The sequence below is a fragment of the Corythoichthys intestinalis genome, chromosome 16, assembly GCF_030265065.1.
Source record: "Corythoichthys intestinalis isolate RoL2023-P3 chromosome 16, ASM3026506v1, whole genome shotgun sequence".
NCBI lineage: Eukaryota > Metazoa > Chordata > Actinopteri > Syngnathiformes > Syngnathidae > Corythoichthys > Corythoichthys intestinalis.
This window is the reverse complement of record NC_080410.1, coordinates 21,469,601-21,497,432: the sequence shown is the minus strand read 5'-3', so window position 1 is coordinate 21,497,432 and position 27,832 is coordinate 21,469,601. Positions and strand designations below refer to the sequence as shown.

At 40.6% G+C, this 27,832-nt stretch overlaps 1 protein-coding gene and 1 long non-coding RNA gene across 3 annotated transcripts in view; one reads left to right on the top strand and one right to left on the bottom strand.

Annotated features, from left to right (window-relative positions):
* LOC130931884 (uncharacterized) overlaps positions 1–22,332 on the top strand; it is a 37,862-nt gene extending 15,530 nt beyond the window's left edge. Inside the window, exons 3-4 of the long non-coding RNA XR_009067321.1 lie at positions 20,370–20,543; positions 20,607–22,332. This is a non-coding gene — a long non-coding RNA (uncharacterized LOC130931884). The remainder of the gene's footprint in view (positions 1–20,369; positions 20,544–20,606) is intronic.
* On the bottom strand, positions 502–12,396 carry LOC130931883 (somatostatin receptor type 5-like). Of its 2 annotated transcripts, XR_009067320.1 has the most exons (5): positions 12,163–12,396; positions 10,638–11,346; positions 10,142–10,564; positions 1,458–1,567; positions 502–812 (listed from the first exon to the last, which is right to left on the bottom strand). XR_009067320.1 is itself a non-coding variant. In XM_057861068.1 (4 exons), the coding sequence occupies exons 2-4, from the start codon at positions 11,304–11,306 to the stop codon at positions 1,511–1,513; spliced, it is 1,149 nt and encodes a 382-aa protein (XP_057717051.1). In that variant the 5' UTR covers positions 11,307–11,346; positions 12,163–12,396; the 3' UTR covers positions 502–1,510. The 2 variants fall into 2 exon arrangements, 1 of the variants encoding a protein (XP_057717051.1); XM_057861068.1 differs by having other exon boundaries at positions 502–1,567.
* Positions 22,333–27,832: the final 5,500 nt, after the last annotated feature.

The window sequence follows — 27,832 nt, the reverse complement described above, 5'->3', positions numbered from 1 at the left end:
TCCACTGGAGGGCACTCATGCTCTTTGGACGAATGACACTTCATTTCTAGAGATTTTTTTTCTCTTGCTGGAATTCAATGATTTTTCTTTGTAGTTCTTTGGCCTAATGTGGTTATGTAATAGGTTATAGTACAATGTAATAATAACAGTACATATAGATAACTTTGTGCTAAGAAAAAATCATAAGCAGCTACTCACAATGTTACTCATTACCTCATTATTCTTTTCACCAAATACATTTTATTTTACTTGTACTTGAGTATATTTTTTGTATGAATACTTTTACTTGAGTAATATTATTTTTAAGTAACGCTACTCTTGAGTAAAATCTGGCTACTCTACCCACCTCTGAGAGTGAATTGCATTTACACAGGTTATAAAACTATGAATAGAAACAGTAACAACCACCAGCAACAATAAACGCAGACTCTCAAGCCGTTGCTTTGCCTTGAGCGGAATTCTTTATTAGTGAAATAATGGGAAAAAAAGAGCTGCTAAGTGTCACGGTTTCGGGCCAAACAATGCCTCTTTAATCATATTTTGACTTTGATAATAATTATCATGGGACAACATTCTCACACATGAATTCTGTCATGTCAGATTGGATCAAAAGGATAGTTTACATGCTGTTCGTTTAATAAATATAAAAGTTGTTGGAAAACCTCTGGCTTTTACACATTTGCAGTGTGTATGCAGCAACAGGCGTCCTGCCCATTTTGACTGGAAGGGTTGGCAGCGGCCTAGTCAAAGTGGATTGGACATCTGTCGCCGTCCATGGCAGTGAAACATGATAACTCGGTGAAATGTCAGACCTATTGACCAAAATGTCAAGGAGATAAAATTATTTTCTGTAATGAAAACAAAAATATTCAGCTCAAAAGTGAAACCTAGTGTCTGTCATAAAGACAATTTGCTTATTTTTAGATCAAAGTGCGACTGGAAGACATAATTACTGGCAATCTTTGTGTGCCATCAAATTAACTCTGGAGAAAGGAACAAGAAGTATGGGAATGTTTTGAGTGTATCCTATGTCGTCTGCAGAAAAAAAAAAAAAAAAAAAAACTTTTTTAATGCTTGAAATGTGTCGAGCGGTTTCATTTTTGGGAAGAAAAAAAAGCAAACACATCTTCTATGTCCCTGAAACATGTAAAACTATGACAAATGAACATCATGCAAAGATACTGCTCTTAGTCATGGAATAATTTCATCAATTGACTCCAACAGCAAATACAGTTAAGTATTATTACATTAAAAAAAGAAAATATGCAAGGTGGCTCTTTGAAGATTAATCACATTTTTTTTTTTTTTTTTTAAATGACAAGAGTTTTGTGTTTGGCAGGGATTTTCCCAATAACTGAATTTAATCCATGCAGCCTCTTCAAATTCAAAAATAAATAACAGTTGAGTCCTAGCGTTACAAAAATGAACATTCTGTTGAAAACACCAGTCAGTCTTACTTCTACAAGTAAATGGTGGCACTTCCATATGGCTGGACAATGTTGATGCCTAGTTAAAGGGAAGTAGGTAAAGGTTCATCCAGTTTTCGAACACCCTCCATTTGGATGCACTGTAAACAAATACAGAAAGGTATTACAATAAAGTAGAACTTTAATCATACATTATAAAACTTACAAAAATACATCTGTCATTCATGAAATCTCAGCAAATCTTGCAAGATTTTTAGTCAGTGAGCATCTAGATTAACTACTGTAAACCGCTGATGGTGTAGTGGTACGTACATTAAAGAAATTGACACTTTGGGTCCAATTTTGACATTTTAATTAGGGATGTCTTGTCTTGAATTACCAGCATTTAAAAGGCAGCACATTGATTCTGTTATACAAAATGCACATTAACTAATCTACTTTGTTGCAGTGTCAGCTGTGAAATTCTGCCCCAGTGTTGCATTCGTCAAAGATTGACTATAACCAAAACATTTAGTCAACAAACAATTTTTTCATAACATGAAGTGTTTTGGGAGACAAAAACATAACGTAACTAATGCCAGTTTTCGTCTGACTAGACGAGAACGAAATGAAAATGCGCCCTAGCTCCCGTAACATGTTCACGATGTTTGACATTTTTTGTGTACTTAGCCTGCACCGTAGCAGTGGACAGCTTTTTTTTTAATTTTTTTTTTTTACATACAGTAATAATGTGGTTTTCCTGCTGGGTGTGTATTATCACCAAGTTGGCATTGTCTTTGTAGATGCTACAATACAGTGAAGAAAATAGGTATTTGAACACCCTGCTATTTTGCAAGTTTTTGCACTTAGAAATCATGGAGGAGTCTGAAATTTTCATTGTAGGTACATGTCCACTGTCTGAGAGAATCTAAAAAGAAAAATCCAGAAATCACAATACATGATTTTTTTAACAATTTAGTTGTGTGATACAGCTGCAAATAAGTATTTGAACACCTGTCTATCAGCTAGAATTCTGACCCTGAAAGACCTGTTAGTCCACCTATTAAAAGTCCACCTCCACTCCATGTATTATCCTGAATCAGATGCAGTTGTTTGAGGTCGATAGCTGCATAAAGACACCTGTCCACCACATACAATCAGTAAGACTCAAACTTGTAACACGGCCAAGACCAAAGAGCTGTCCAAAGACACCAGAAACAAAATTGTACATCTCCACAAGGCTGGTATGGGATATAGAGCAAGTACCAAGCAGGTTGGTGAAAAAGGTATACTGTTGGACTGTTGGAGCAATCATTAGAAAATGGCGGTCAGTCTCAGTCGGAGTGGAGCCCCATGTAAGATATTACCTCGTGGGGTCTCACTGATCCTAAGAAAGGTGAGGAATCAACCCAGAACTACACGATAGGAGTTGGTCAATGACCTGAAAAGAGCTGGGACCACCATTTCCAAGGTTATTGGTGATAATAAACTAAGACGTCATGGTTTGAAATCATGCATAGCACGGAAGGTTCCTCTGCTTCAACCAGCACATGTCAAGGCCCATCTTAAGTTAACCTATGAACATTTGGATGATACAGAGGAGTCGTGGGAGCACGTTTTGTGGTCAGATGATAGCATAATAAAACTTTTTGGTCATAATTCCACTCATAGTGTTTGGAAGAAGAATAATGATGAGTACTATCCCAAAAACACCATCCCTACTGTGAAGCATGGGGGTGGTAGCGTCATGCTTTGAGGGTGTTTTTTCTGTACATGGGACAGGACGAGTGCACTATATTAAAGAGAAGATGACTGGGGCCCTGTATTTTGAGATTTTGGGGAAGGGTTAGGTCCTTCCCTCAGTCAGAGCATTGAAGATGGGTCGCGGCTGAGTCCTCTAACATGACAATTACACAAAGCACACAGCCAGGAAAACCAAGGAGTAGCTCCGTAAGAAGCATATCAAGGTTCTAGCATGGCCTAGCCAGTCTCCAGACCTAAACCCAATAAAAAACCTTTGGAGGGAGCTCAAACTCCGTATTTCTCAGCGACAGCTCAGACCACTGACTGATCTAGAGAAGATCTGTGTGGAGGGGTGGGCCAAGATCCCTCGTGCAGTGTGCAAACCTGGTGAAAAACTACCGGAAATGTTTGACCTCTGTAATTCAAACAAAAGCTACTTTACCAAATATTAACATTTGTTTTCTCAGGTGTTCAAATACTTATTTCACTTATACTATCACAAAAATAATTCTTAAAAAAAAAAAAAAAATCATACGTTGTGATTTCTGGATTTCTCTTTTTAGATTATCTCTCTCACAGTGGACAAGCACCTTGGATAAACATTTCAGACCCCTCCATGATTCCTAAGTGGGAGAACTTGCAAAATAGCTGGGTGTTCAAATACTTATTTTATTCACTGTATGTGCTTGTCTGTCATTCTGTTCATTTGAAATAGCTGGGAACCTTTATTTATTTTTGGAGTATTTTTTTAACTTTACAGACAAAAACATTCTAGTAAAGGTCGACTCCAACTAGACAAAATTAGTCTTGAGTTTTCATCAAAAAAAAAAAAAAAAAACTTGACGAAAACAAACACATTTTGAGATGACTGAAATATGACTAAGACTAATGACTATTATCGTCTAAGACTAGGATGAAAATTAAAAGGGCTGCCAAAAACAACACTGTTCTGCCCAATGAAAAGATAACATACAGTATTTACTAAGATATAAGAGACATCTTCAAGTTTCTTTTTTTTTTTTTTTTTTTTTTTTTTTAAACCTGTCCTGTTCAGCTGTTTGACACAGAGAATGGAAGTCTAAGTGCCCGGATTCTGAACAGTTTTAATGTTTCACATTGAGAGTCTGACATACTCCCATTGTGATCATTCAAAATACCTTTTTATTATGACAAAGCAGCGAACAGGAAGGGATTATGGGGGGACAGAAGAAAAGAAATACAAGAGAAGAAAGAAAAGAAACACATACACAAACAACAACAAGAAATACATTGAACATCTAAACTAGTTACTAATATGCTGGTGCTATCGTCAGCGAGATGTATTTCCGGTTTACACCATGTGGGGGCCTATTGGCCAGTGAAAGAGGAGAATGGGGGTGGGGGTGTCTATAAGACTATAAACTAAGTGATTGAAAGGGGTAGAGTGTACACAAATCAGTTCTGTGATCTAGAACCCAGTAATCGTGTGAATCTCTTATGAGTGAAAGCCCGTTGGCGACCAACCCTACGCCGCCGCATCGCCAATCCCGGCACCGGAACCCCCAACCCGAGCATGCCCTACCACATCCAGCAGCACGCAAGCCCCACCTGGCGCGCGACAGCCACGCAGACGGGCGGAGAGACCGCGCGGGCACCAACCCAGGGCCACGGCCCACACCCAGCCAGCCCGGGGAGGGAGGGCGGGCGGGGGGGCGGGGGGATCCACGCGCAGCCCATCCCTCCTCCAACCGCCCAGCAAAGGAGCCACCGTCACCCCCCCCCGGGACCCAGGGTGGTCCCCCGGGCCACCCGCGCGCCCATCAACCGGCCTTCAGGGATGGCAGGGGGGGACGCATCACCAACCCCACGCCTACACCCACCCCCGCCCGCCCACCCGGACCACGAGCCACAGCCCCCCAACCGGCACGGCACGCCACGGGACCCCCAGCGGCCCACCAAGCCCCAGGCAAGGCAGGGTCCCCCGCCGGTGCAGGCGACACCCCGCTGATACACCGGCGCCCAGCCAGCGACCCGCGACGGAGCGCAGGGCGGACGCCCAGCCAGAGAAGAGAGGGGAAGGCGGAGGCAGGAGAACGCCCAGGGACTGCCATGGGGTGACGCAAGATCGGAGACCCGACCCCCCAACCCACTCCCGCGGCCGGCAGCCGAGGCAGAGGGGAGGCCACACCCCGGGAGCCACGCCATATAGAAAAAGTGTGGGACCCACCTAGCACCCTATTACTGTGGCTGCCAGGTTCCCGACTGGCAGCCATCACCCAGCACCGTGATGGGGGTGTGAGGGGAGGGTAGTGCAATGTATGCATTAAAATAGGAGAGCTTGGCTTGGGGCAGTGGGACCGCAGCATGGAGTTTCTGTCCAGCCGCCCGTCCCACCGCCCTTTGCCAGAGCTCTCCTGTGGAGTATGATGTGTGTGGTGCATTTAAAAAAGGTGCAGGGATGGCGGGGCCTGTGGTGAGGAGGCAGCCGTGAGGCCCCCCCCCCCCCCCAGCAGGTCCCAACCATCCCACAACCTTGGTGTGTGGTGCATTAAAAACAGGGGGGAGTCGGGCTGGGACTGTAAAGCCCCGTCCCAACTCTCCCCGGAGAAATGTATGAGCATGTAAGTGCCAGGGTGAAAAATATTTACAGTGCCGAAGTGAGAAGTGCGTGAGTTAAGAGGCAGGCTCCCGCGGGCGTGGCCCCGTCCACCAGAACCACCGGCCCCAGGGCGGAAGAAGCGTCAGGGCCCCGATCAATCCCCGCCCCAGAACACCCACGGCGCCTCCGCGACCGCCCACCCCCCTCCCACCCACCGAGCACCCACCCCGCACCCCGAGCAGGCGCCACACCAAGCGCCGGCGACCAGGGGGCGTCCACCCCACCGGCAAGGGACAACAAGCCTCACCCTAGGCCCCGCGGGCCCCAAGAGGCCCCGCTAACGACCCCGCCGGCCGGGGGGCAGCCGCGGCCGCCGCGGCCCAGGGAGGCAGACAGGGCCGGAAACAGACCAAGGGGAGAGAAGCGCACCCCCCACAACCCACCCCCGGGCCAAGAGGGGCGCGCGGTATGGCACCAGAGGGCACCTCCCCGGCACCCGGTACAGGGAGACACGGCTCCGGCCGGGCGGACCTGGGAGGGAACCATGGCTGCCGCATACACCCCCCGGCCCCCACCCCAACCCCAACCCCACCCCGGCCGGCCGGGGAAGGGCCGCGGCCCCGGACCGGCACCCGCACGGCCCCCCCACCCGCCCACGACACCAGCGCGCGCCCGACGGGACCCCCCGCACAGCCAGACGCAACCGGACAAGCCCCGGCCGAAAATCCCGGGGGCCAAGACCGGCGGCGGGACGGCCCAGGGCAGGACGCCAACAAACTCCACCTGTAAAGCTGATAGAAGAAGAGGTTTATCAAACACCATTAGATGTATGCCAAGGACCAGTGAAGTGTATTATTTACGCATAGTTCCTTAATTGTTCCAAGTCTGATAAGTAATATATAGGGTGTTCCCAAAAAAGTTGCATATGATCCCCAGCAGCTGGAAACCAAATTGTCCATGAGTATCCTTGTAAAATAAGCCCATTGACCGACTAAACTGTGAAGGAAGAAAAATTATTTATTACATGCTGTTGGGAGTGTATAAAACAGTTCGGATTTAAACATGTCCAGTTTCCAGCTGCAGAAGGATGCATACAACTTCCCTGGACACCCCGCATACATCCATTTATGTATACAATTTTATTATTTTTGTGGCATTCCTTCGCAGGTGAGAGAGAATCCTTAGTCTATGTTCATCATTCTTGCGACCGTTTCCCACTGTTGTTCGTATTTGTCCATTTTATTTGTCTGTTTGGCAGATATTTTCTCTAATGTTATATATTCAATGATTAGATTTAGCCATTGGTTAATGCTAATGTTTTGTTTGTTTTTCCAATTCAACAATATTGTTTTTTTGGCTATCGTTAGACTTGCTAGTAGTGGACGGGTTTGATGGATAGAGATATTCACTGTATTCAGATCGCCAAGCAGACAAAGAGTTGGAGACAATGGAATCCTGCAGTTCAATAGGAAAGAGAGTTTCTTCGTTACCTGTGCCCAGAAATCTTGTATTGGTTTACATTGCCAAAGAGCATGAAAGTATGTATCTGAAATATCTTCGTTGCAGCTTATACATTTATCGGATTGGGAGAACCCCATTTTGTGCATTTTAGATTGAGTAATATGCCATCTGTGCAGTATTTTGAACTGTATAAGCTGAAGGTTCTTATTCTTTGTCATTATAAATGCATTTTTACAGATGTTGGACCAATAGTTATTATCTAATGTTACCGAAAGTTCGTTATTCCATTTTTCGATTGGTAGGCAAGTAGAGTTGTTACATGAGAGGGCTTTATATACTTTTGAAAGTATTTTTTTTTGTTGAGGATGTATATTTATTTTTTTATTTACGAAAGGTGGTGGGTCTAACGTACCCGTTAGTGATGGAAATTTGCTTCTGATGGCTGCCCTGATTTTATTGTATTGAAGGAAATTGACCCCTTTGATCTGGAAATCTTGTACTATTTTTTCATATGACATGAATGTATTATCTTTAAACAAATGCTGTAACTGGTTTATTCCCGTATCATCCCATGTGCTGAAATAAATAGGAATTTTATTAACTACAAAGTCTGGGTTGTGCCAGATTGGTGAGAATTTACACGGGGCTTGTTGTGATTGCGTAATTTCCATACCTCTCCACCAGGCTTTCAAGGTACATGCTATCATTGGGTTTTTGAAGCAGCTATGGTGCTTAATACTAGAGCTAATAAAGGGGAGGTTTGCCAATTGTATTTGGTTGCAGTCTGTTTGCTCTAATTCTAGCCATGACTGTTGTTCAGTGTTAAGATATAACCACCTAATAAGATATTGTATTTGATTTGCTATATAATAGTGTTGGAAATTAGGGGCCTCTAGACCCCCCTCTGGTTTATTTCTTTGCAATTTGGCAAGGCTAATTCGGTTTTTCTTGTTTTTAAAGTAGAATTTTGTGACGGCTGAGTCTAGGTCTTGAAACCATTTTTGAGTGGGTTTAAAGGGGATCATTGAGAACAAATAGTTTATTTGTGGTAATACTTTCATTTTGACTGTTGCTATCTTCTATCTTCTTCTATCTATCTTCAAGTTTCTGACAAACCATTTTTTTTTTCCTTCCAAATTTCGCTTAAACTTTTAATCTATTTCAAATATCACTTCATTAGTGATCTTGTTGATTTGGGTTAAAGGCTGGGTGCATCTCAGTTTAGTTTGCAATCAATCACCACGCATATACTAGATAGACTAATAACACTTAACAGCAATTTAGATTATTTAATGTACCTAACATGCCCGTTTTTTTGAAGTGGGAGGAAGTCTGGAGAAAAATTCATGCAGGGAGCTGAAAGCTGATTTTCAAAATCCAAACCTCAGAACTATGAAATTATGGAAATAGCTGATTGAATACATTTCTCAGGTCAGGACTTGTCTGGTACTGTATACCGTATTGGCCCGAATATAAGATGGCCCTGATTATTAGACGACCCCCCTCTTTTTCAAGACTCAAGTTTGAAAAAAGACTTTTTGAACACCAAATAAATTTTTATACAGAAAATAATTACAGTACATCTGAAACAAATTATTATTACAATATACTTGAGAGAAAAAGCATGTTATTTTGCCTCACTCAAATCCTAATATCTGAACATTTAAATATGTAAACTAAAGTGCAATCACATTCGTAAATGAATGGCTTCTGGTTTTTGAAATGTAAATAAACCAATCTATTGTGAATAAACAACAACTGTAACTGTAGCCTTGAAACAAATCTGAATAAGAAAAAAAAATTGCAATAAAATAATGCAAACTGGTTAGACTTGAGAGTAGCTGAGATCTGTCATGACAGATGTCTAGACCCCGAATATACATTCACCGGCCACTTTATTAGGTGCACCATGCTAGTAACGAGTTAGACCCCCTTTTGCCTTCAGAACTGCCTCAATTTTTCGTGGCATAGATTCAACAAGGTGCTGGAAGCATTCCTCAGAGAGTTTGGTCCATATTGACATGATGGCATCACACAGTTGGTGCAGATTTATCGGCTGCACATCCATGATGCGAATCTCCTGTTCCACCACATTCCAAAGATTCTCTATTGGATTGAGATCTGGTGACTGTGGAGCCCATTTGAGTACAGTGAACTCATTGTCATGTTCAAGAAACCAGTCTAAGATGATTCCAGCTTTATGACATGGCGCATTATCCTGCTGAAAGTAGCCAGGCAACGTTTTTCCAATCTTCTATTGTCCAATTTCGATGAACTTGTGCAAATTGTAGCCTCTGTTTCCTGTTCTTAGCCGAAAGGAGTGGCACCCGTGGTCATAAGCTGCTGTAGCCCATCTGCCTCAAAGTTTGACGTACTGTGCGTTCAGAGATGCTCTTCTGCCTACCTTGGTTATAACAGGTGGTTATTTGAGTCACTGTTGCCTTTCTTTCAGCTCGAACCAGTCTGGCCATTCTCCTCTGACCTCTGGCATCAACAGGGCATTTCTGCCCACAAAACTGCCACTCACTGGATATTTGTTCTTTTTTGGACCATTCTCTGTAAACCCTAGAGATGGCTGTGCGTGAAAATCCCAGGAGATCAGCAGTTTCTAAAATACTCAGACCAGCCCTTCTGGCACCAACAGCCATGCCACGTTCAAAGTCACTCAAATCACCTTTCTTCCCCATACTGATGCTCGGTTTGAACTGCAGGAGATTGTCTTAAACCATGTCTACATGACTAAATGCACTGAGTTGCCGCCATGTGATTGGCTGATTAGAAATTAAGTGTTAATGAGCAGTTGGACAGGTGTACCTAATAAAGTGGCCGGTGAATGTAAGACAACCCCCTCTTTTTCAGTCATATTTCAATGCAAAAAACACCGTCTTGTATTCGGGCCAATACGTTATATCAACTACCTCAGTATTTGTTCATAAAGGTCAGGAGAGCCTACCTGTATGTTCTGTGCGTATCCATTGTGGTTAGGATTCCTGGATGGGAAAAGGGGCTCATGGTTGCCCATTTTTGCTTCCTGGGGTGTAGCGAGTCTAGCATCCCTCTGTTCTACATTGGCAACCCCTTTTGGTTTGTGGAAACAGAGCACTCTTTGGAAGCTCTGTCTGAATTTATCTGAGAGAACACCGTAGAGAATTGGGTTGGCGCAGGAATTCACATAAGTGAGAGTGACTAAGAAGAAGTAGACTGAAGCTATGGCATCGTCCTCAGGGATGGTGTATATCAGATTTACAATGTTGGTAGTGAAGAAGGGCATCCAACAAAGTACAAAGACTAAAACAATGATCACCACCATACGGGTCACTTTACGCTCCGACCTACGCCGCCTGGTCACACCTGCACGCACGCCTGCTGACCTCACCTGGAGAGACAAAAAGATTAGTTAAATTAAACAAAAATAGCGTACCACATGCAAAAGTAACTGTTACAAGTACCTTGATGACAATGAGCAAATAGCAGATACTGATGACAAACAGCGGTCCGAAGAAGCCTAGGATGGATGTGTAGAGGATAAAGACAACAGACCACCAGGGCTGCATCTCAGGCCACGTGATGTTGCAGGTGTTGAAGCCTTCCTGCACGTGTGAGTAGATGGTGACTGGCAGCACGACCAGAAAAGACACGAGCCACAGCATGGCACTGAGGATCATGGCCACCTGTGGCCTCCTCCACTTGACGCTGCTTATGGGATGAACCACCGCAAGATAGCGATCGATGCTCATCACCGTCAGGCAAAAGGTTGACATGAACTGGCTCATGGCGTCAGCGGTCATGCACGCCTTGCAGAAGAAATCGCCATAGGGCCAATAGTCAAGAACACTGTTGGTGGCCAGGAAGGGGATTCCTAAGATGTAAAGTTCATCCGCCACGGCTAAATGGAGGATGTATATGTTGGTCACGGTCTTCATCTTGGCGTAGCGGATCAACACAAAAATGGCCAGCGAATTGCCCAGGAGACCCACGATGAAGACAATGCTGTAGACGACCGCTGTGACCATACGGAAGGACGGTTGCTCGGTCCCGTTGGACATGTTTACGTTGTGGCCCGTCATATGGGACTGAGGGATTGAAGTGTCCACTGACGTGATATTGTATTCTGCCATCTTCAGGCAGGTTGATCCAATGGATTATAGTTGATGACGGCTAGTGGAAAAAAAGGTGGACACAAACTGAAACTCACATTACGCACATTTGAACACATAATTATGAGATACGGAAAAAATCAAGGAAAAGTAAATCGAAGCAGATTGCGTCGAGTAGGTACTGGCAGTGGAATAATGGCAAAAACTTTGAGAATTTGTGGTCCGTAAAAGAAATATAATCAATGCTACGATGATGACAAGCAAGGTACACAAAATTTGTGGACAAAAACATTATCGGGGCCATTTTGTTTCACTTTAAGACACTCAGATACTGTACATATCCATCATGAGCGCCCTACACTAATTTGACTGGCTGTCAATCTTTACAACCTAGGGGCTGTGGAAAAGTGTTGCACAAATACAATAACTGGTTTGATGTAAAGATTCAGTGAACCGCACTCCAAAACAGTAGTGACGTTCAGCCCGCAGTGCGATGTTTGGAAAACAAACACCATGTTTGCTTCAGGCTACGTTCTTGGAAGAACACGTAGTCATTTTCAGAGCATTTCTTTTCCATATGACTGCATCTTTATTTGGCCTGAGGTCACTTTTGTCTTGATAAATTATAGTGATCATTTTTATGGGTAATTATCCCAAAATGACATTTAATATGTTGAAAAAGTATGCTTCTTATGACTTTGACAAAAATGTGACTAATTGGCTGCTGTTTACGGCGACGAACAGCCAATCCATTTTGACTGGGAGGGTTGGCAGCGATCATTCAAATGCTGCCAGCCCTCCCACATCTATCACCGTCAATGGTAGTGCAACATGATCACTTAATGTTTGTGAGCAGCGAGGATGAGATTTTTCCTACCTGTCTCTTTCTGTGCACCTCATCTTCTTTGCGCCAACATCTTCTGAAGTGATGCTGTGATCTCGCAGCATCAAAGCAGTCTTATATTTTTGAAGGTCAGAGAGAAGAACTTTCCTGTTCGGTTTCCTCTTCGCTCTGAATCGCCATCCTTCTAGACATCAGCACGCTCCTTCTGCCATCTTTGGAACTTTGTCAACTTTGACGTCTGCTGGTTGGGTTGGAAGCTTCGCTCCCGAGAAGAAGCCGTGTTTAACATGCGTCAAGGTGGATGCACTGTATTTATGTGTCACCCCTCCTTCTGATGCTGAAGTCCCACCCATGGGTGGGTGTTTCTACCGTCATAACTCATCAGTTCAAAATGACACTTTAGCACCCAATTTTCACGTAATTGCTCCAGCGGACCAAATGTTTTCTAAATAAGAAGGCTAAGAATAACAGTTACAATGTGTGTTTGAGTTTGATGTGTGATTATGTTGAGACATTGAGGCTGTTTGAGGGTGGAGAGAAATGAGTTAGACACTCACGAACGGTATTGCTTTGATTTAGATTTAAACACTTGACTCTTGATTTTATACTTACTGCATATGAATGAAGCTGCATTGTACGAATAAATATGGTATTTTCAAATCTAAATCGAACTGGTTCGTAAAGCCAAATTGGAGTCAATATGCATCAAGGAGTTAAGATCATATTGGTTACTCTTCCTGTAATTTCCACCAAAAGCATGTGCATTGTGTTTTGTTCACAATGGTCAGTTGCTGACGTCTTTTGAAAGGACCTGTTTGGCTGGTCCCAACTAGAATTAGGTTGTGAGTAAATACACAGTAAACACCCCGCAGGGATGTGCATTGCCCAACAACACATACTGGCAGATGATATGGCTCATTTAGATTATATCTGGGCTAATGGCCGTGGGCAGGCTTCAAAAGACGTGCCTTCACTCAGCCCATCTGAGTGTTATCTTAGCATTTAATTACAACGGCAATTGTTTAAAGAATGAATGAATGAATGATGCAGTATACTTCCAAACATTGAAAATACCATGGATAAATACGGTAACAGTACTTGACAGAGGTGGGTAGAGTAGCCAAAAATTTTATTCAAGTAAGAGTAGTGTTACTTTAAAAGAATATTCCTCAAGTAAAAACAGTCATCCAAAAAATGTGCTCAAGTACAGGTAAAAAAGTATCCAGTGAAAAGAATATGTAAGTAATGAGTAACATTGTGAGTAACTGCTTATACGCTACCGTTCAAAAGTTTGGGGACCCAAACTTTTGAACTGTAGTGTATAGCATAGTGTAGAGCATAATTAAAGACGCCATGATTTTAACGAGATATTATCGCATACTTACCTCTTTTCGATCCAAAAACTCCATGTAGCATGTATCACCAAGTGCCAAGACACAGCTGTGAAGGGCCACAGCCGGATTTTTGGGGGATTTTATGGGTGAAACATGGTAATATAACAAGGGTCGCGATGCAGACATCGCAGACGTCAAGGAGTTGTCGAGATTTTCTTTTTCATATACAGTGGGGAGAACAAGTATTTGATACACTGTCAATGTGTTTTCCCATTGGCAGTGTATCAAATACTTGTTCTCCCCACTGTATATACCCTTTTAAACCTTTTTTTTTTCTTCAAATTTTCGTTTGGATCGATTATTTATCATCTAATATATCGGGGAAAATGAGACAGTAACAAAAAAATACAATTAAGCGATAGTTATGAGGTACATATTCGTGACTTAAAGACACCGTTTTTTTCATTGTGACGTAATTTGTTTAACAGTTTAAAATATGCGAGTGAATAATTTTTTTAAAGTCATTTTTTTAAAAAACGAAATATTAGACATCAATTAATGATTCTAAGCTAAAAATGAGAGACATTTTGAATCATAAATATAATTACTTACCTTCTTTTTATGGCTGGGTTGAAACAAAATCGGTTGCGCGATGTCTGTAAAAGGGGGTTTTCAGGGTAAAACGGACATATTAAAAATAGTTTGGGGGCTTAATGCGCCATGAATCTGCTATGGCAGCATATAGACATATCATTCTATCAAACACAACAGTTCTTTTGGCTTAAAATAAAGCAGTTTATTTTAAAGAGGGGTGCAAGAGCAGAAACTGCTTTTTCAGTCTTGTCTGTGTTTTCCGCCATATGTGTATGTATGTATACATCCAACAGAAGACCCGAGCTTGAAAGGAGAGACCATACCGCCCTTTGGGCAAGACGACGACTTTTTATTTTTATATATATATGAACTGTTGTTATAATGATAATGTACAATAACCCATTACATAACTGCATTAAGTCAAAGAAATACAAAAAAATTGAATTCCGGCGAAAGAAAGAAAAAAAAAAGGAATGAAGCATTATTCGGCCAAAGAACATGAGTGCCCTTTAGTGGAGAAAATAGTTCCTTGTTTGAAAAGCGAATAGTTCTTTCATAGTTACTGTTATGAAATTTAAAGGATCATATGTCCGTTTTTCTGTGGTCAATCGGTGCCACATAAAAACTGTGTGAGAGGTTTAAATCCACGCTTTCGAGTCATGTTGAGGGTAGCACTCTATGTCAAATACTTCATTTTTACGGTGCTTTTAAGACGCTACGTGAATGAACAGGCTCGCGTGATCATGGAACGGCAAGCTTGCGTCAGATTGGTGTAATGGCGTCGTGATTATTATTGCAACGTCTCATTGGTGACATTGGTAGAGCTACTCTTGGCATCGCTGTCAAAAAAAAAAAAAAAAAAATCTAATATGTAAGTAGAATAAAAAGGAAAAATGTAACGACTCTTGTGTAGGCCAAAGTAGCAGGGTAAGAGTAAAGTTTTTTCTTCAAAAATCTCAAGTAAAAGTAAAAAGTATGGCTGTGTAAAACTACTCTTAGAAGTACATTTTTCTCAAAAACTTACTCAAGCAAATGTAACTGAGTACATGTAACGCGTCACTACCCACCTCTGGTACTTGAAAATGAAAAACATACAGTATATCACCCTACAACAACATTTGAATCATAGTCTTAACTATTCAACTTTGCTACAATTTGATTAACTACATTGTATTGGACCAAACATACACGAGGACACTGGTGTTTCAACGTAGGTTAAAATTCAGTTTAATAAAAGTCACAAAAGAAACAGTTTAACAAAATATCTTGGGCCCGACATAAAAGAGGCCACCATAACAAAAGGCTTCAACCAAACTGACCTCCAGACATTTCTCTGTGGCCGTTTAAATCAGGGCGGACTCTACTAACGATCATTTGATGGAGGTATGACAAATTAACCAAACATTGTCAACTTAATCAAACAACAGATGGAAAAATTACATTAACTTCAAACAATAACCAACTAATGTGCATTTAAACAAACTGTGAAACTTTACCAAATATTCATTAATCAAATCAACTTAAATATCCCCCCTCCAAAATGGTAGGTGCCAGATCTTACACAGCTGTGGTCTTTACCTCAAATTAGAAAATAAAATCCAGTAAACATTCGGATAAATAATAACTAAAGTGTGCAGCCATTAGAAACTACATGTCCTAAAAATATCACATAAATAAATAACAATCTTGAAACACTAAATTGTGGTGGTAGTGGGAGCCACCACATACATCATTTGACAAAAGTCTGTAAAGCACACCTAAAACAACTTTTTCCTTTTTGTATGCATTTTTTTTGTAATCCAATCATATTTATTCTCCGTTTTAGAACTTCACCCACTCCACAATGTAAAAAAATATATATATACAACTTTTTTTTATTGTACACATTGGTTTTCAAATACGGTTTGCCTTGCAACCTCCTCCCTGTCACAAAACATTATTGGCATGTCGCCAGCAAAGTGAATTAGGTTTTTTTTTGTGTATGAATAATGCAGTTTTACATTTGTCCAGTTCTATAAATTTCAATGCACGTGACCTTAAACAGTGCATTTTTCTGTTTCCTAAACCACATACAATTCTGGTGGGTTAGTGTGGGGTGCTGTCATAGACTTCGAGTGCCTTTGCCCTTAAATAAGATTCTAGCCAGTTAAATCATTAGGTCTATTATTATTATTATCTACTATTATTAATTATATTTTTCTTCCTACTTTTTGTTTCACAATTCCTACACCTTTCTTTTCAGGACACCTGCATGGTCATGTGTCATTTTGGCTACAAAAGTATAAACTAAAATAAGTCAACTGGGTTTACATGTAAACTCACAATTCTAATAAATTTTTGGAATTACCTCTAAGAATGACAGGGCACAACAGGCAAGTTCATTTGGAAGCAATGAGCTAATGTAACCCAGTTTGACACAATTATGATTCATTTTTCTCTAAGCTATTCTCAAAAAGCCATTGAAATAGCATCTTGTGCCTCCAGGGAGTCATGGTGTCATTTCGCCTGCTATATTCACGCTCTTTAGTTTCGGTAAAGAACATTTCTTATGATAAAGGAAGATTGTTTACGCCACCATAGATTCTCTCAGTCTGTGTGTCTCAATGACTGAAACTAAGGTTCACTTGATCTTTGTCATCACATTAACAGGGAATCAGAAGTCTTCTCCAAAAGCATGATCACAGTTTCCTTTCTTCTCACATTTCCCAGACCGTTTTCAAAGACAGTTTCCATACAAAGATTCTTTTCCCAAAGAATTAAACACATCTGCCAATCACAGATACATTCTTTATTTACCCCATTGGCTGCCATTGACGACTATAGACGTCCAGTCCATTTAATGTGGAAGGGCTGGCCACCCTCACAGTTTATGTGGCATGGCCCCCCTTGTGGCTAAAAGTGTCATTGCATGTTATTGACTTTCCTATATATGATTTTAAAATTAAGAGTTTTAGAGTTGATTAGAATTAGAGTTTTCTGGTAAAATATTGTCTATAAAAGTTGTAAAGCAATAAAAAAACAACAACAATAAATGAAATGAACAAAAAAATATTTTTATAATGGGTCAAAATTATTTTTTGAACAGATCATGTGACTAGCACCTTAGATGGTCATTTGCTTTGCTTAGCCAAAACCACCTGAGGACCGAAGAGGCATGATGGATATGCGTAATTTTTTTCAAATCTAAGCTTTCTAAAGCGACAACAACTACTGAGTAAGAACCAAGGATTGAAATTGTGGACCATGAAACGCCAGAGAGCACCGCCAAAATGGTGAGCAGAGCTTCAATTTACCCACTTAAGTCTTAAGTCTTAAATTTTACAAACAGATATTCAATGGATGACGATCTTGGGGAAAATTATAGCTGTCCTAAGCAGCCTGATTCACAGTTCCCCTAAAAAAAATGGGAAACAAAACAAAACAAACAAACAAACAAAAAAAAAAAAACGCTAGTTTTCAACTAATTATTATAAATATTCCAGTAAATTAATTTTGTTGTTGGCACTGCGTTTCGGGATCCTAAACGTGTTGTGCCCCCCCTGCCCCAAAAGCCAAACTCCGCCTATGATGTCAACTTTTGACAAACTCATTACAATTCACAGCAAAAGATTCTTGATACGTGAAAGAAAAACATTCACTTACGAGTCAGTTGGATGCACTGTGCATGAAGATATTTCTTCAAAGCATTCAAGTGAACTCAGATAAAATTATTCAATTATCAACCATGTGTGCTTGCTTTTTGTGATATGGAAAGCTACTGATGGAAGCATTTTCATTTTTGCAGTCCAATGTCTACCAATTGACTAAATCCCATTATTAATTTCAACAGTCATGTGGGAATTACTTGTTTTTGATCTACACGGTGAAAGTTTTGTCACCGTCAGCATTTTGGTCGAAACATTTTGCTATTTTTGCATATGCAGTATTACAAAAAATGTTGTTTTTTTTTTTTTGTTAGTAAAATGCAGAGGTGGATAGAGTTGCCAAAAATTTTACTCAAGTAAGAGTAGCGTTACAACAAAGTAATATTACTCAATTAAAAGTAAAAGTAGTCACCCACAAAATGTATTCAAGTGGAAGTTAAGTTTCTGGTGAAAAGAATACTCAAGTAATGAGTAACTTTGTGCTTAACTGTTTACAGTGGGATATTTTAAGCAAAAGTATATATTTTTTCTCAGCGCAACATTATCAATATGAACTGTTATTATTATGCTGTACTGTAATCCATTACATGACCATGTTAGGTCCAAAAAACAAAGAAAAAAAAATTGAATTCAAACTAGAAAAAAGAAACATTACCCATCCAAAGAGCAAGTGTGCCCTCTAGTGGAAAAAAAACATGTTACCTACTATAAATTGAAAACAAGTCTATCGCTGCCAAATAAAAACTGGCAGAAAGGTTCAAACAAATCTGCGCTTTCGAGTACTGCAATTTTCGCACTATAAGGCACACCTGAATATAAGCCGCCATCCACCAAATTTGGCATGAAAACAGCATTTGTTCATAGATCGGCCGCACTGGACTATAAGCCGCAGCTGTCCTCAATGTATTATGGGATATTTACAACAAAAGCTATTACCATATACTATATACTCTATAACGCAGCGGCATCATACGACCCTCATAAACCCAAATGAACCACCATGATTGACCATAATTGCTTCAAGAAGTTTAATATGGCTATCACTACTCCCTTGGGAGAGACAGTCAACCTCTGTTGCCACCTGCTGTCAACATTGATGTCGTCCAACATGCCTCTTAGCATGCATTGCAGTGCTACAGATGTGACTAACGATCAATATTCATGTTCTGTGCTACTTATTCCTTTAGTTACTGTTCCAGATTCATTAGTTGCTAGTTAAGGTATTTGGTGACACTGTATTTGACAGTGTCGCCATAAGACTGTCATAAGACAATCATAATTATGACATGACACTGTCATGAGCATTAATGAATGCATATAACATGTCATTTAGTGTTATCTGACAAATTATCTAACTTTTGAATGGATGTAAAAGATCCAATCTGGACATAAATTGAGTTAGTGACAAAATTTGCCGGATGGCACTTAATGACATCTGTCATAAGAATTCAGTAATGCCCATGATAGTGTGATAATTATGACAGTCTTATGACAGAATGATGTGAAAAAAGAAATGACGGAAAAAAGTAGCAGTTTATAGTCCCAAAATTACTACTACTCTATATCAAATACTGTAGTTTAATTTTTACAGCGCTTTAAAGACGCCACATGATTGAACAGGCCAGCGCGATCATATGACTTCCGACTGCAAAACTGCGTCTGGTCATGTGACTGTATTGTTACGTCTGATTGGTATATTGGAGTTATGTGATCATGATTGCGGCGTCTCAGTAGTGAAAGTGGTAGAGCCACTCTCAGTATCTCTGGCAAAAATTAAGTCAAATCTAATACGTAGCATAAAGAGGAAAAGTGTAACGACTCAAGTATAGCCCAAAGTAGCGGAGTAGCGTTTTGTCTTCACAAATCTACTCTTGTAGAAGGATAAAGTATAGCGTGTTAGAACTAAATTTTCTAAATAAATAAATAAATAACCCTACTCATTTAACGTAGTAAATGCTTCTTGTTTTTAGAAATGTACCAGCGTAGTGCAACGGTGATGATGATTGTAGAACCATGTCAAAGTAAATAAAGCAAATAAACTGTGATCGGGATCCATAATTAGTAATGGAAAGTACTAAATGTACAAAATGGGGGGGGGGGGGGGGGGGATCCATTCATGGACTTTACAAATATCCAGTGAGTGCCTTGTCAAATCAACTTGATTTGTTTTTTTTCTGGGCGCTAAAAAGTAAGGATTACAACAATTCCACTTGAAAGCGTTTATTGATTTTGCCCCATCCTGTCACATTTTCACGACATCCTCTCATGCCCTCAGAGAAAATTGTGACTCATTTAATCCTAGGGTTCAAAACAGGACAAGTTCAATGAAACCAATAAGTCAATGGTTTGGTGTTTGTGCTACAACGTCTTATAAAGCTGTAACACAAAGAAGGTTGATGGCAACCCAGATAGCAGACCGATTCTGAAAAGATGTTGAATCAACATTCCGCTGTCGATTTTATATCGTTGAATCAACGTTGACACCAGACGTTGAGTTGCTATTACTTTTGCACCCTCGATTAATGTTGCTCAAACGGTGAAATTCTTACGAAACCTAAACATCATTTCAATTATTAATAATATTGGAACAACACTGAATCAATGTTAGGTTTTCCTTCATTTTCAACCATGATGCTACAAATGCTTTCAAATATGCCTATATTTAAAGGTCCTGTGTTATGGCTCAGTCACCTTCCCATCCTCCTCCACCTCCTCACTGACTCTGCTGTGCACACCTGTCACCAATCTCCACACCTGCCTCCACTTCCCAATCAACTGCCTGCCACTATAAGAGACCAGTCTGCACGTCATTCAATGCCAGAGCTTCACCTCACCACTTATGGTAAAAGTACAGTCCACTCTAATTACAAACTTTGTGACTCATTTTTACTTGCTTCCTTTACAGCAATACAGAGCCAACTCAGCCTTCAAGCACAATCAAGAAATCTGCTGAGCCACCAACTTTCCCTTTTTTCCCCTTTGTCTAATAAACACTAGTGATGGGACCTCATGAAGCGTGTCGACACAGTGACACACTGTGTTGACACAGTGTGGCTACTTTGTCATTGAATACTGACACCTGCTGGACATAAAAAATCCCTACAGGCTGACACTGACACTGACACTGAACAGACCCTACTCACATGACGTCACAACCACGCCTCCGCGCCATATTGTCCGTCTACTCGTCGTGTTGATGCATTACCGCTACGTAAATTCCTCCTATTATGGCGCGTTTTTCTGCTCGTTAACATTAATAATCAAAATGGTGAAGGCGTGTGTGGCGGTTGGTTGCAATAACAGAGAAGATAGACGGAGAGACTTGAAGTTCTACCGTATTCCGAGAGACGCAGAGAGGAGAGTGAGATGGACTGCTGCAATTCGATGAGAAAACTGGGCTCCAAACGATTACCACGGATTATGTAGTAGTCATTTTATATCTGGTAAAATGCATTTAATATATATTTAGAGGGTTTTGGGCTGACAACCACAATTAAGATCATTGCGAGGCTAATCGCCGACAAATCAAATTCAAGATGCTTATTTCTTCCACCATCATTACATTTTGAATAATATTTAGCTGGTACCAAGTGAAAGAAGCTGGCCTCGTCTACGGATCATCAGTTAAACAGGTGTGTCCAAACCTTTTGCAAAGGGGGCCAGATTTGGTGTGGTAAAAATGCGGGGGGCTACCTTGGCTGATTTACATAGAACAATATATTTAAACAAATTTTAGCAAGCCCTTCTGTGTGTCACATTTGCTTTATTATTTTTTTAAATTCATAATTTCAACAGTCTCGTCTTTGTGGCTTTCTCTTTCGACACTCGGACTCTTGCGAAATACTGCTGCTGTGAAAAAATAAACTAGCTTCAAGTTGCTATAATTTCTCGCTGCGTATCTTCCCTGTAATGTCGTACATGTCAGCGTGTCTTGTTTAGTAATATTGCGTCACATCAAACTCTTTGAAAACAGTGACTGTCTCTTTGCAAATGAGGCAGACACAGTTGTTGTGTGTTTTATTGAAGAAATAGTCCAATACCCACCTATCCTTGAAGCGTCGGCCATCGCAGTCAACTTAAAAAAAATTTTTTTTTTATTGTCGCCATTTTAGTAATCACACAGGGTAATGTTGCTTAGAGTGCTGCTCTTAAAGATTTTCAAACTTTCGTGAGAATAGGCTGATTTTGTGTGGACAAGATAGTTGTAGATATCAGGGTAGCAGATGTCAGGCAGAGAGGGCGAAGACAGCGGGTTGAAAAATATCGATTTAGGCATCAACTATGGATCTGGCGAATGGATAGACTGAAGCTTTTCCACATAACGCCTTTTATGCAACGCATCCAATGAGTTTACAGCGTCTGAAAACACCGGGGCTTCCATGAATTGCTCTATAAACTGAACGACTTATTGAAACCATTGAGAATAGGGCTAAACAGAGACGGGCAATATGGCGGCCGGATACAGCGACACGTCATTCTGTGACGTTGGTGAGTAGGGTCTATTGATGGCATAGCACGTAAAATCAAATCATTTATGTCTGTGCATTCATATTGCATTATTCAATATCTTTAAATTATGTGAACATATAATGTGAAAATGTAAGTAATAATGAATGGGTGAATGAGGATGCTTGTGGCCTTTTTGTTCTGATAAAATTTTATTCAAAAATATAGTTTTTATAGTTATAGTTTAATGTTTAACATTTAGTTGGTTCCTTTTTATTTTATTTTTTTTTAAACAAGCAATTTCACCTGCTGAGGATAACACACACTCGCATGGAACCAATGATGGCAGCATGCACAAGAATTTCTAAGCCAGTTGAAAGAGGTTTGGATAAAATGTCCATTGGCTCCTCCAGTATTGAAGAAAATCTGCATTGCGTGCCATGTTCGGCTCAGCCATGCATCGTTGCACTTTTGCAATTTCATCTACAGTTGCATTGCCTCCTTGACTCCCCACTATGTCATCTAAGTGCTACCATAGCCCATCAGAAAAAAATTTAAATGGACAAAAAATAAATTATAGCTTAATTACCGATTTCTAATAAATTACCAAAAAAGCCACTGTGGGAAAGTAAAGGAATGGCTATATACCTGTGTTTATCTTGGGATTATCAGAAACTTCATTCTCATGCTTGGCCCAATAATGCTTCAGCGTTGAGGAGGTGGCTACTGTTTGTATATGACAGGTTGAAAGTACAAATGAGACATTTCACGTGCAAAAAATAACGTTAATAACATAATCGGTGTGCTTGTAGCCACGCCGTGCAACGCAATCCGTTTATTAGGATCAGATCAGGACTCGCACCCGCACGCACGACGGGTCGAGGATGAAAGGAGAGTGCTCTGACCGCTAAACTAGCAGCCAACGAGTACTCTTGAAGGCAGCAAAAGGGATATTTCCACACACTGCAAACGACGGACCCGCGTGTACCCGTCACACTAAAGCCTGAGTTATACTTCCGCGTCAGACCTACGCCGTCAAGGAAGAATCGAGTTACGACCCTACGGCGTAGCCTGACGCGCACCTCTCGATTTTTGTAACCTTCACGTCGCGTAGACGCGTATGACGTAGCGAAAACGGACTGTGATCGGTCCGCTCAGACTGTTGTTTCCGGTTTACCGCGAAAACACCACCATTGTACAATAGAATCAAACATTGTTTTCTACACGCAAAAATGGACCAAGCTGACGGGAGTATCATCGAAGAGCAAGTCTCGTCAAGAAATTATTATTGTGAAATGGCAAAGGTTGGCGATCGAAAAAATAAATAAATGGAAGAACCACCGAGACGTGGGTGGTCGGAATCGAGTGGCCACACGAAGCGGTGACCCAGTCGGCCAAAAACTGCCAACTTTTTATCACTTTATGTCGTATTTTTGGTTGGTGCACTTCATCATTTACTGTGTACATATGTTTGCTGTGAGTCTGTGACTTATTTACGTGTCACACTTCAAGTATATAAAGAATAAAGCACAGATTTGGTGTCAAGAGTTGTTTTGATCTTTAATTTTCAATAACAGACAGTTCACACACACGATACATCATCACTGATTGAGAGTGCCTCGGTGCTTTTTATGATAACCTTAAAATCAAGCCTCCCAACGCAGTTTGGGAAGTTCCCTAGACGCCAGAAATCTGCTATGGCTTCCCACTGGCTGGTTGTAGGACACGGCAAACAAATCGGGCTGGAGGGCTTTGCAGACCTTGAACGCAGTGCTCGACGCCAGTTTGAAGCTAGCCGCCACAGCTAGCTCTCTCCACCTGAGTCTAAAACTCTGTGCGGCATCAAAAGTCGGCCAGACCGCCTCGAAACCGTCTTCTGCGTCGCCTGCCCCTCAACATTTGTATGTTCAATATTTATTCAGTGTTGATGAGCAGAATATTTACTTTCAAGAGTTCCATATTGCATTGTTTATTTTTCTCCGACTAGCGGAAGTAAACAAGCATGCCCCAAAACTGTACAAACATAACGCCACATCCCTCTAGTGGCTTGGCGGTGAATTACAGAGCAACGCGTTCCCTCACCGCATGTCGAATGACGCCGTAGTCGCTACGCCGTCACCGCAACACCGTAACAAAGAGTTACCTTAAAATTAATTGTATTTTGAATGGAAGATGACAAGTGCGTTTTCCCTGTGTCATGTCCATTTCCACAGCATGTAGACAACGAGGAATTAACCGTGAGATGTGGATTGTTTCAGCAGCTCCATCGCGTTGACAGACGCGCTTCCTTTTGAACCAGTTTGCCGCGTCATGACTGTGTCGACACAGTTCAATGAGTTCATGCATCGGTCACGTGATTTTCATGTAGCGATACGCGCACCGACGCAGGGGTTGCTCCATGAGCTTGGCGTGCGAGCCGGCGCATTAGTGTGTTCATTAAACACACCCATGGATTTCAAATTCCAGACTTCTCATTGCTGTGCTTTTGAGTCACACCGTCCATCCACCTTAAAGTGCATGTGACACGAAAAAGCATGTTTATTTCATAATACACACGGTATTTTATGCTTCTGAATGATATGGACCGCTTGGATGTGTGTGGAAGCGATCGCTATATTTATTTAGTTTTTTTAATCCCGCGCCATGAAAATGTGTGACTTCCGGCTTCGGTCTTGCATTGAGGAGGAGGGCGCTGTGACGTGTACGGGTGAAGGCGTCCTCTTCAATAAACAGCTGTACTGTTGTGTATGAGGACTAAGGATTCAGCTGATTTTGCGGATTAATAAGTTTATTTTTCGCATCACGCCAGCCAAACGGCTGAAGAAAAATCTTGCTTTATGAGGGAGAGGCGTGTGCGCCTTTTTGGAGTTTCAAAAGGTTCCCATTCACCGTGGTAATTGGCCAAAACAAGCCCTACTATTTTGGGACCATTGGACTTACGAGGAAGTGAGTAAACATCTTGTTTTGTATTATGTCAAATACGAATACAGCGATTACAAAGTAAACACTACAAACTTTCTTTAAATAAAGGACTACTTACGTTTGATCATTGATAGGCATATAAAAAGCTCTCCTCATGCACATTGGCTGCACGTTAGCCGCAAAACAACTGCAGCCGCCCTCCTCTGGGGAACGAATTGTAAATTGCTCTCCGCCGGACGGTTTGCCGATCCACAAAAACAATCGACAACCCAGTCGTCATGTCAAATAATCCGGGCTAGTTATGTGTGATTTTCCGCTTCAAAGACTTTGAAACATCACTCGGTTCGGGTTAGCATGTCGCTAGCTGTCCCGCCTCTTGGTTTGTTTACATTCTCCGAAGTTGGGGAAGGGAAATGACATATGTCCGATTTAGGTGTCATAAAATATCGTTCGGGAGGTGCGACAGTAACGGTTAATTCGACAGTTTTGACCATTATGGAGTAATTTTGCCATGTCGTCCTGAATAAGTGCATTTTTATTATTTCATATTCCATTTAGCACAAGACTGCCATTTATTTAGCAATTGGGGAAAATACTTGGATAAAAAGAATATCCTGTAAAAATATTGAAGTAAAGAGACAGAAACAATGACATTTTGCAGCTCTCTTCGTCGCGTTTAAACCTTCTCAAACCACTGAAATGCAGATAAAACTGCTTTTGGCACAGTTATTCCTATACCGTATACAAACAAAAAATCATTTTCATTCAAAATACCGTAATATTTTTTCAATGATTTGCAAAATAAGTCAACAAAAACAGAAGTAAACACAACCTCTAATTCCCCCCCACATTTCTGAAATGCAAATCCTCAATTTTAACTAGTTAAGAACATTGAATGTACATTCAAATTGAAGCTCATGTAAATGTTTACTTTAAAAAAAAAAAAAAAAAAAGGATATAACTAACATGCAGTACAGGCCCAAAAGACACACCTCATTCAATGCATCACAAATGAAGGTCCCTACCCCACTGATAAAGCAATAAATTCCACTAACCAACCCTGAAAAGGCATACCAGTGAAGTCAAATACCATTCTAGGTGACTCCTTCTTGAAGCTCATCAAGAGAATAGCAAAAGTGTACAAAAAGTAATCGGAGCAAAAGGAAGCTACTTTGAAGATACAAGAATATATACATGTTTTTAGTTATTCCACCTGTTTTTACTAAGTACATAGTTCCACACATGTTCATTCATACTTCTTTTACGTTTAGTGAGAATTTATAATGAAACTTGATGAGTCTAAATAAATGATGGCCAGTAGATCAAATAAACAAGCCTCCTCAACTCTTTCCTTTCTCGTAAAGAGCTGATCAATTTTCTGTTGCATTGCTCTTTTTTATTGCATCAATTCACCAAGCGTTTTTTTTTTTTTTTTTTTTTTTTACATAGTGTTCTGTCCTCACTAAACGTGAATTTGTTTAGGTTGACGGACAGGAAAACGAGGCAATAGTGGATTTTTTTTTTTATTTGAAGCTTTTACTTCTTCACTTTTGACGAATCATAAAGCTGCAACACATAAATGCAATCATGTTCAAATAACACACATATTAACAATAAACATTTTACACAAAACAATTGGTGTTCATACCTTCCTCCAGTACGATCAATATGTAAATTTAGTAGGGCTGTCAAAATTATCGCGTTAACGCGCGGTAATTAATTTTTTAAATTAATCACGTTAAAATATTTGACGCAATTAACGCACATGTCCCGCACTGTCCCATGTCAGACAGTATTCTGCCTTTTGGTAAGTTTTACAGCCAGGTTTTTTTCTGCTGTCTAACAGCGAACTCTTGTGGTCGCTTTGCGACATGGTTTATTGCTTTCTTGTCAGTTCAATATGGCTGCATGACGTCTCGGGCTGACGCCTACATTGTAATGTTGTGCTTATATGATCCTTGGACAAGATTTGTCCGTAAGTATGGTTGTTGTAAAGAATGTACATATTATGTTAGTAAGCGAAATGTTATATTTTTTGTATGAGACGCTTTTTGTTTATGTTTAGTGAACCTGTATAGCGTGCTAAGCTAACGTTGTTGCTAATGCAATGCTTGTGTACTTTGTTTTGTAGTTTCACTACGGTCTAAAGAGAACAATGGTTTGAGGCCATTTTATTAATAAATCAGATGAAAAAGGAAGATATCTGATTATTAAGGCGTCGTTCACGAGCTGTCTAGCTTTGGAAAAAGTAGATGCTTCGGAGTGAGGACAGCATAGACAGATTTAAATGACAGTAGAGTGAAATGCCCACTACAGTCCTTATATACCGTATGTTGAATGTATATATCCATCTTGTGTCTTATCTTTCCATTCCAACAATTTATTTTACAGAATATATATATAATTTACAGAAAAATATGGCATATTTTATAGAAGGTTTGAATTGCGATTAATTGCGATTAATTACGATTAATTAATTTTTAAGCTGTAATTAACTCGATTAAAAATTTTAATCGTTTGACAGCCCTAAAATTTAGTAAATCAATTCAGCCCAGTCTGCATAATAAAGTCCGCTAGCTTAGACGCTACGAATGCTAACGTATTCACACTTCTCTCATAGCAAATCGCTAAACAAAACCAAGCAAACAGTATCTCCAAACTTAACTACAAATGCCAACACCAACATACATCAACTGAAACAACTTACAGCTTTAAGTGGGCCGAACCAGAGTAAGTAGCTGTCCCTTAGCCATGTCAGAAACA